The 9,562-nt window shown below is 43.1% G+C and overlaps 1 protein-coding gene across 3 annotated transcripts; it reads left to right on the top strand.

The window, feature by feature from the left end:
* The first annotated feature begins 829 nt into the window (after positions 1–829).
* c03h7orf25 (chromosome 03 C7orf25 homolog) lies at positions 830–5,514 on the top strand. Of its 3 annotated transcripts, XR_014391821.1 has the most exons (4): positions 838–973; positions 3,316–3,553; positions 3,816–5,027; positions 5,066–5,514. XR_014391821.1 is itself a non-coding variant. In XM_014188623.3 (3 exons), the coding sequence occupies exons 2-3, from the start codon at positions 3,332–3,334 to the stop codon at positions 4,920–4,922; spliced, it is 1,329 nt and encodes a 442-aa protein (XP_014044098.1). In that variant the 5' UTR covers positions 830–935; positions 3,316–3,331; the 3' UTR covers positions 4,923–5,514. The 3 variants fall into 3 exon arrangements, 2 of the variants coding, with proteins under 2 accessions (XP_014044098.1, XP_014044094.1); XM_014188623.3 differs by having other exon boundaries at positions 830–935; positions 3,816–5,514; XM_014188619.3 differs by having other exon boundaries at positions 3,816–5,514.
* Positions 5,515–9,562: the final 4,048 nt, after the last annotated feature.

Raw genomic sequence — 9,562 nt, 5'->3', positions numbered from 1 at the left:
GATCCCGCAGGTGAAGAAGCCGGTTGTGGAGGTCCTGGGCTTGCGTGGTTACATGTGGTTGTGAGGCCGGTTGGACGGACTGCCAAATTCTCTAAAACAATGTTGGAGAAGGCTTATGGGAAAATTAACATTCAATTTCTGCACATTTTAGAGTGGCCTTTTATTGTCCCCAGCACAAGGTGCACCTGTGTAATGATCATGCTGTTTAATCAGCTTCTTGATATGCCACACCTGTCAAGTGGAAGGATTATCTTGGCAAAGGAGAATGCTCACTGAAGGGGATGTAAACAAATTTGTGCTCAACATTTGAGTAAAAAAACTTTTTGTGTGGATAGAAAGTTTTGGGAGTCTTATATTTCAGCTCATAAAACATGGGAGCAAAACGTTACATGTTGCGTTTATATTTTTGTTCATAAATGCTTCCACATTCCAAGTTCCCCCCCCAAAAAGTGATGATAGCTGATGAAGATTATGTCATAGTCTTGAGATCTGGTATGTTTTGTTCTAAGTCTGTTTACCGCAGACCTTATTTTCAGGGGGTTTATCCATAAACCTTACAAAAACTAAATTCGTTTCTCCAACGAACCATGGCAGAGTTGGTGCCTACAAAAAGACGACATTACTATTACTCTCAATTGTGGTCATGCTTAGAAGGGAACCAGTTGTCTGCTGTGTGTTAAAATGTGTAGTTGAAATTATTTTTAATTTTCAAAGAGAGGTTGAATTTTCGGTGCAACGAGCATACATTGATGAAAAAGCGCACTATTTAAATGGTGTGAGAGTAGGCCTACTTGAACTCCAAGGTAGATGGCGACAGAGGTATTTTCTCTGTTTCATAACAGTCTGCTTGATATGAGAGCTAAACGCGACCACCGACCAGACAGCTGAGAGAGGCGAACAAGCACTGTCACCGGGCCAGTGGTACACGTATCAAGGTAGCTGCAACGCAGCATAGTAATTTACCGGCTTTTTCGTAAGTGTTTTTGAATACTTATGATACATTCTCATACTGTGCGGTGTTTCGTTTTTGTTAAAATTAAAACCCAAAACATAATCTTAACTTGACAGGCACAGAAACAGTCGGTAGCAAGCAAACTTTAGCTAGCTAGCTAGCTAGCTGCGCGTTAGCTAGCTGGTTAATGTTGCTAATGAAACCATATGCTAGCTAACGACAACCACTAGTAAAAACGGGGAAAACGAAAGAGATACTAGTTTTTGCGTGTTGTTAAGGGTGTTTTTTGATAACACATAGCTGACTGTAATAACGAGCTTCTACTCAAACAGATGTTAATTTGTTACAAAGTTAGCTGTATCACAGGCGGTGCATCAGGGAAAACATTCCGTATAGCACTAGGAACAATGAACTCTACTAGCAACTGGTGCTGTGTAGTACTGAAACAGCAGTGCTTTCAGAAAGTATTGACACCCTTTCCCCCCCCCACATTTTGGTGTGTTACAGCCTGAATTTTGAAAATGTTTTAAATGAATGTTTTGTCACTGCCTACACAAAAAAAACCTATAATGTCAAAGTGTAATTATGTTTTTCGAATTGTAAGTATTCAACCCCTTTTGTAATGGCAAAAATAAGTCAGTTCTGGAGTAAAAAAAAGTGCATAACAAGTCACATAATAAGTTGCATGGACTGTGTGCAATAATAGTCTAACATGTTTTTTGAATGACTACCTCATCTCTGTACCCCACACATAAAAATAACTAAGGTCTCTCAGTCGAGCAGTGAATTTCATACAGATTCAACCACAAAGACCAGGGGGATTTTCCAATGCCTCGGTGGATGGGTAAAAATAAAAAGCAGACATTGAATATCCCTTTGAGCAGTTAATTACACTTTGTATATGACTGGGTGTAGAGATACACCATCCACAAAAGACACAGGCATCCTTTCTAACTCCGTAGCCGGAGAGGAAGGATTTCACCATGAGGCCAATGGTGACTTTAAAACAGTTTAATTGCTGTGATAGGAGAACACTGAGGATGAATCAACAACATTGTAGTTACTCCACAATGCTAAACTAAATGACAAATATTCCAAAAGCATGTATCCTGTTTGCAACGAGGCACTAAAGTAATACTGCAAAAAATGTGGCAAAGCAATTAACTTTTTGTCCTGAATACAAAGTGATATGTTTGGGGCAAATACAACACATTACAGAGTACCACTCTCCATATTTTCAAGCATAGTGGTGACTGCATCATGTTATGGGTATGCTTGTAATTGTTAAGGACTGGAGTTTTTCACGATTAAAAAAAGAAACAGAATGGGGCTAGGCACAGGCAAATTCCTAGAGGGAAAACCTGGTTCATTCTGCTTTCCACCTGACACTGGGAGAATAATTCCCCATTTAGCTGTACAATAAGTCCGTATCTACACTGGAGTTGCTTACCAAGAAGACAGTGAAAGTTCCTGAGTGACCGAGTTAGTTTTGACTTAAATATACTTGAAATAAATCTATGGAAAGACCTGAAAATGGTTGTCTAGCAATGATCAACAATTCATTTGACAGTTTGAAGACTTCTGAAAGAAATTATGGGCAAATGTAGCAAAATCCAGGTGTGGAAACATCAGATTTACCCAGAAAGACTCACAGCTGTAATCACTGCCAAAGGTTATTTTCTAAATTATTGACTGAGTGGTATGAATACTTATGTAAAGGAGATTTCTCTGTTTCTATCGCAATAGATTTGCAAACATTTCTAAACATGTTTGCACTTTGTGTGTGGGTGAGAAAATATCGATTAAATCCATTTTGAATTCAGGCTGTAACAACAAAATGTGGAATAAGTCAAAGGCTGTGAATACTTTCTGAAGGCATTGTATCTAAGACAACTGGCAATCTGCTGCTCCCTGTAAATTATTTTCTTAACTATTACAAATAATAATAATACGGTTTGGATACTGATATGTTTACTCGCCCACACCCAGCTGGAATTCCGTCTCTGTTTGACTCGTTTAAGATTAAGTTCTGAAAGTCCCATGTGATTCTAACACTCACTAGTGTCATTATGTAAATTGGGAGTTTGTTGATTGATTTTAAATGGTCCATCCCTTACTGAAACAAACGGTAAATTCAGGCGCTTTGGTTAAATTGAATGTTGAGTAAGGCTAGAACTTGTAGTTTGTGTTGATACACAAATGATTGTGTAGTTGATCGTATGTTTTTGAAATCCAATGGTTATTAGTTTTCACATTACTACATTTCTAGATCAATGCAGAGTCTGCGTGCTTAAGAACATCAAAATTATGTTATTGGTGGTGTAAGCAACCACCCTAAGTCTATCCTTGGCCTGTCTCTTCAGGAATAATGCACCAAAGATGGCCGCCACACACTCCATGCTGCAGGAGCGTATCCAGGTGGCCCAAGAGCTGCTCAAGCGTGTGGACCAGCTCTGTGCGAGGCAGGCGCGCGATGTGGAGGGCCGGGCCAAGCTCTGCAGCAAGCTGCGAGCCGAGCTCAAGTTCCTGACCAAGGTGGAGGCGGGCAAGGTGCTCATCAAGGAGTCCCACCTGCAGAGCACCAACCTCACCCACCTGAAGGTGGGTCTTGTGTGTGTATATATTGTATGTATTTTCCAATTGAATTATATGTTAAGGTTCCTTTTTAGAGTGCCCAATGGACAATTAGTCTTGCTCTATAGCTGTCCATTGTTTTACCCATCTGACAACAAGGACCATATTGGAAATATGTTGGTTGACAATTTTGGTTTAATCCTCACTGGTTTTTACTGTGTATTGTTGTATTCACATCAACTTGCATATATGTATTGTAAATCTTTCCAATAAATCTATATGAAAACAGGCCATTGTGGAGTCGGCGGAGTCACTGGAGATGGTGGTGAGCGTGCTGCATGTGTTCGCCTACGAGGACGCCGGCGGCACCAAGCAGACGCTGGTGGTGGATGTGGTGGCCAACGGCGGGCACACCTGGGTCAAGGCTATTGGGCGCAAGGCAGAGGCACTGCACAACATCTGGCAGGGTCGGGGCCAGTATGGCGACAAGAGTGTGGTGGAGCAGGCTGAGGACTTCCTGCAGGCCAGCCGCCAGCAGCCTGTGCAGTACAGCAACCCACACATTATCTTTGCCTTCTACAACGGCGTCTCCAGCCCAATGGCCGACCGCCTGCGAGAGATTGGCATCTCGGTGCGCGGGGACATCGTGGCGGTAAACTTGGTGATGGCGGAGGAGGAAGGAAGCGAGGAGGAAGAGGGGGAGGGAGCGAACAAGGAGGGCATGGAACACTGCTATGAAGAGGAAGAGCGAGAAGGCAAGGCTGCGGAGGAAGATGAAGACATTGAAAACTTTGTCGAAGACGACGATGCAGAAGATGTCGAGCACACGCGAGTGGACCGCGACACCATCGTGGCCAGCCTGGCATTTCCCACCGAGGTCAAGGTGGATGTGTGCCGGCGGGCCAACCTGGACATCACCACACTCATCACGTACGTGTCGTCACTGAGTCACGGCCACTGCCGTTTGGCCTTCAAGGAGCAGGTGCTGACTGAGCAGGCAGCCCAGGAGCGCCAGGACAAGGTCCTCCCTCGCCTCCAGGAGTTCATGGCGGGCAAGGAGCTGTACGCGTGCCAGTCGGCCGTAAACGACTTCCGCGTCATCCTGGACACGCTCGGCGGCCCCGGCGAGAAGGCGCGCGCCGATGAGCTGCTGAGGCGGCTACGGGTGGTGCCTGACCAGCCTTCGGAGCGCACCCAGCGCCTCACAGCCAGCTCCAAGGTGAATCCCCGCTCGCTCATGATTTTCGGCACGGGCGACACACTACGGGCAGTCACAATGACGGCAAACAGTGGCTTTGTGAGGGCGGCGGCCAATCAGGGCGTGCGGTATAGCGTGTTCATCCACCAACCGCGCGCCTTGACGGAGGGCAAGGAGTGGAGGGCCACGCCCATATGAGAGAGGGAGAACTAACACCCACAGTGGCAGGAGGAAGAAGACTGATGATGAGCGAAGGGCTCTGACAACGAACAGGAATGAGAAAATTAAAGAAGACTAGACAATGTTTGTGGAATATACCACTGAACAGACCTTAATTAAAGGGGTGTGGAATATACCACTGAACAGTAATTAAACAGGTTGGGTGACTGACAGAACAGAGAACACTACTTTTTCTTTTTTTGGAGGGTGGGGGGGGACACGTAAAATATATATATCACAGCTTTTTGCTATGTGTCACTGAAATGTAAAGGCATTGTGCTCATTTGAAAAACCACTACTGGTTTAGTTTAGCACGGAGTCGATACAGGAGCATTCTTTTTGCAACAACTGCAGACAGTGGTGATAGTTGTTGCATAGCCTATACTGTATATGCAAAAAATAGTTAATGATATGATGAAATATCAGCGTATTGTATTTTAGGGCAATTAAAAACGGCTTTGGCCCAACGTGCTGAGGGTGAAGTATATTTGTTTTCTGTATTGCAAGTCTGAATTACATGTGAATAAAGCATCTCTAAAATAAAAAATAAATAAAAATATTTGTGTTTTTAGTTAGACATTCAATTTTATTGAATGAATGAAGCTATTTCATTAAACATTTTGTGTGTGTCTCTAAACTGCTCCAACGACTATGGCGCTTCATTGTAACTATTGTAATCATGTGAGACCAGTGCAGAATTTACAGTACATTGTAATCCAATGAACCATTTCAAGGCAAAGCTAACACACTATATTCTTGTGTAGGCCTACAATTTAAGATTTTATGCTTGAGAACAAACCTGTTGGATACTTAACCTCTCGTTATTACCAATCACATCGGCCTACTGGTTAATTTAAACTCGGGGGAAAAAAAGAACTTCCTCTCACTGTCAACTGCGTTTATTTTCAGCAAACTTAACATGTGTATGAACATAAGGTTCAGTTTGTCTGTTAAGTTCCACAGGACTTGAATAATGTGTCCCTGAATGAAGGGCGGGCGGGGTCAAAATCAAAAGTCAGTATCTGGTGTGGCCACCAGCTGCATTAAGTACTGCAGTGCATCTCATGGACTGCACCAGATTTGCCAGTTCTTGCTGTGAGATGTTACCCCACTCTTCCACCAAGGCACCTGCAAGTTCCTGGACATTTCTGGGAGGAATGGCCCTCACCCTCCGATCCAACAGGTCCCAGATGTGCTCAATGAGATTGAGATCTGGGCTCTTCTCTGGCCATAGCAGAACACTGACATTCCTGTCTTGCAGGAAATCACGCACAGAATGAGCAATATGGCTGGCGGCATTGTCATGCTGAAGGGTCATGTCAGGATGAGCCTGCAGGAAAGGTACCACATGAGGGAGGAGGATGTCTTCCCTGTAATGCACAGCATTGAGATTGCCTGCAATGACAACAAGCTCAGTCCGATGATGCTGTGACACACCGCCCCAGACTGACAGACCCTCCACCTCCAAATCGATCCCGCTCAAGAGTACAGGCCTCAGTGTAACGCTCATTCCTGACGATAAACGCGAATCTGACCATTACCCCTGGTTTGGGTTTGTGCCCATAGGCGACGTTGTTGCTGGTGATGTCTGGTGAGGACCTGCCTTACAACAGGCCTACAAGCCCTCAGTCGAGCCCATCTCAGCCTATTGCAGACAGTCTGAGCACTGATGGAGGGATTGTGCGTTCCTGGTGTAACTCTGGAAGTTGTTATTGCCATCCTGTACCTGTCCTGCATGTGTGATGTTCAGATGTACCGATCCTGTGCAGGTGTTACACGTGGTCTGCCACTGCGAGGACAATCAGCTGTCCGTCCTGTCTCCCTGTAGCGCTGTCTTAGGCGTCTCACAGTACGGACATTGCAATGTATTGCCATGGCCACATCTGCAGTCCTCAGGCCTCCTTGCAGTATGCCTAAGGCATGTTCACACAGATGAGCAGGGACCCTGGCCATTTTTCTTTTGGTGTTTTTCAGTGTCAGTAGAAAGGCCTCTTTCGTGTCCTAAGTTTTCATAACTGTGACCTTAATTGCCTACTGTCTAATCCGTTAGTGTCTTAACGACCGTTCCCACAGGTGCATGTTCATTAATTGTTCATTGAACAAGCATGGGAAACAGTGTTTAAACCCTTTACAATGAAGATCTGTGAAGTTATTTGGATTTTTACAAATTATCTTTGAAAGACAGGGTCCTGAAAAAGGAACGCTTTTTTGCTGAATTTAGTACCTACGGTGCATTCGGAAAGTATTCAGACTCCTTCACTTTTTCCACATTAAGTCGGCCTTATTCTAAAATTGATTCAATTATTCCCCCCGCCCCCCAAAATCAATCTGCACACAATACCCCATAATGACAAAGTGAAAACAGGTTTTTAGACTTTTTGCAAATTAAACAGAAATACCTTTATTTACACCATTTGCTATGAGATTTGAAATTGAGTTCAGGTGCTTCCTGTTACCATTGATCATCCTTGACGTTTCTACAACTTTATTGGAGTCCACCTGTGATAAATTCAATTGATTGGAAAGACACACACCTGTCTTTATAAGGTCCCACAGTTGACCGTGCATGTCAGAGCAAAAACCAAGCCACGAGGTTGAAGGAATTGTCCGTAGAGCTCCGAGACAGCATTGTGTCGAGGCACAGATCTGGGAAATTGTACCAAAAAAATGTCTTAAATGGAACAAGTTTAGAACCACCAAGATTCTTCCTAGAGCTGGCAGCCAGCCAAACTGAGCAATTGGGGGAGAAGGGCCTTGGTCAGGTGGGGGGCCTTGGTTAGGTGCTGTGGGAATGTTATTCAGCGGCAGGGACTGGAAGACTTGTCAGGATCGAGGGAAAGATGAATGGAGAAAAATAAAGAGAGATCCTTGATGAAAACCTTCTCCAGAGCGCTCAGGACCTCAGACTGGGGCGAAGGTTCACCTTCCAACAGGACAACGCAGGAGTGGCTTCGGGACAAATCTCAATGTACTTGAGTGGCCCAGCCAGAGCCCGGACTTGTAACCAATCGAACATCTCTGGAGAGACCTGAAAATAACTGCAGCAACGCTCCCCATCCAACCTGACAGGGCTTGAGAGGTGCTGCAGAGAATGGGAGAAACTCCCCAATTACAGGTGTGCCAAGCTTGTAGCGTCATACCCAAGAAGACTCGACTGTAATTGCTGCCAAAGGTGCTTCAACAAAGTACTGAGTGAAGGGTCTGAATACTTATGTAAATGTGATGTTTTAAAAAAAATGTGTAATACATTTGCAAAAATGTATTAAAAAATGTGTTTGGTCGTTATGGGGTATTGTGATGTCATTAAGGGGTATTGTGTGTAGATTTGAGGGGGGGGGGGGGGGGGGCAATTTAATCAATTTTAGAACAAGGCTGTAATGTAATAAAGTGAAGTGGTCTGAATACTTTCCGAATGCTCCTCAATCTACTTGCCTTTGAGGGGGAAATGTTTTGTCTTGTCTATATTTTTGGGGATATGTTTGGAAAGGGGGACATATTTTTCCCAGGTGGTATCTTTTAGGTCAGTTTGAAACTGTCAAGTGCTAATATTGAAATATCGCCGCTTGTTCAGCTGAGGGGTATACTACAAAACGGGATCATTGAGTTAGCCAGCAAACTTTCCTAAATGGTCTGTAATAACACTTTTTTTTAAACATTTTTTTTAGGAAAGATGCCTTGAAATGGACATGGTCTAATTCACTCAACAACCAAAAACACATTCAGTTTAGCATTCTGGTTGTTAATCAAAGTTCGTTGGCTAACTCATAAATCCAGCTTTATACTATACACATCTGGAATGTAAAATGAGGCTAGATCAAATGTCTAATGGGATAAGGCTACGTGTACAGTGTTATGAGTATTTGTGTTACAGGTTATACATTTGACCGTTTGAAAGGAGTTATGGCACATCCAAAACAACTGGGAACTCTGGAAAAAATACGAGGTCTAATCATGACATCAGTAATCTTCAGGTCGGAAAGCCTGAGCTCTTTCTAGAGGCCCAAGTTGGAATCCCCCACACACACACTTTGTCATTGTGCAAATGTTGCTTCTCACACGATGATATGGAGGGTCAAGGAAAAAGATGTCATACTGTTATCTGTAGCTACGTTAAGCTCTTAGAATTACCGTATGACATCATGTTGTAAAGCAAAACATCTGACATCATCACAGTCCTGTGTGGCTCAGTTGGTAGAGCATGGTGCGCTGAATATTGACTATAAATGTGATTTCTGTGGAATGGAGGAGACCATTTTGCATTAGTTTTTTTGTTTGTATTTATAGCAAAATTTTGTTACAAAAAAATAGGACCGGTTGTACTATTTAATGGTTTTGATTCCAGAATTTCTGAAATAAATCACTATTTGATAAAGATTAAGTATATTCAACTATTAATAATACTAGGTAAATTTCATATTCACAAATGCAAATGGTCTAATAAAAAAACCAAACTTTTTTCACTTTATAAATGAATGTAAACAATATGGCACTACTTTAACTAAAATGAAAAACAAAAAGGCAATTAAAACTTGTTGTATTATTAATGAATATATATGATTTGTTTGTTTAGGATTCCTAGCATTGTAAATAGTTTGTATGTATGCTTGTTTGCATGTGAC

This window comes from Salmo salar, chromosome 03 (genome assembly GCF_965601325.2).
Source record: "Salmo salar chromosome 03, fSalSal1, whole genome shotgun sequence".
Lineage (NCBI taxonomy): Eukaryota > Metazoa > Chordata > Actinopteri > Salmoniformes > Salmonidae > Salmo > Salmo salar.
This window is presented reverse-complemented; position numbering and strand designations above follow the sequence as displayed.

Bases quoted from the DNA above. Each gene is read 5' to 3' on its own strand.
- c03h7orf25 (XM_014188623.3), top strand. From the start codon at position 3,332: ATGGCCGCCACACACTCCATGCTGCAGGAGCGTATCCAGGTGGCCCAA. The intron at 3,554-3,815 runs GTGGGTCTTGTG...ATATGAAAACAG, and splicing joins CCAACCTCACCCACCTGAAG to GCCATTGTGGAGTCGGCGGA.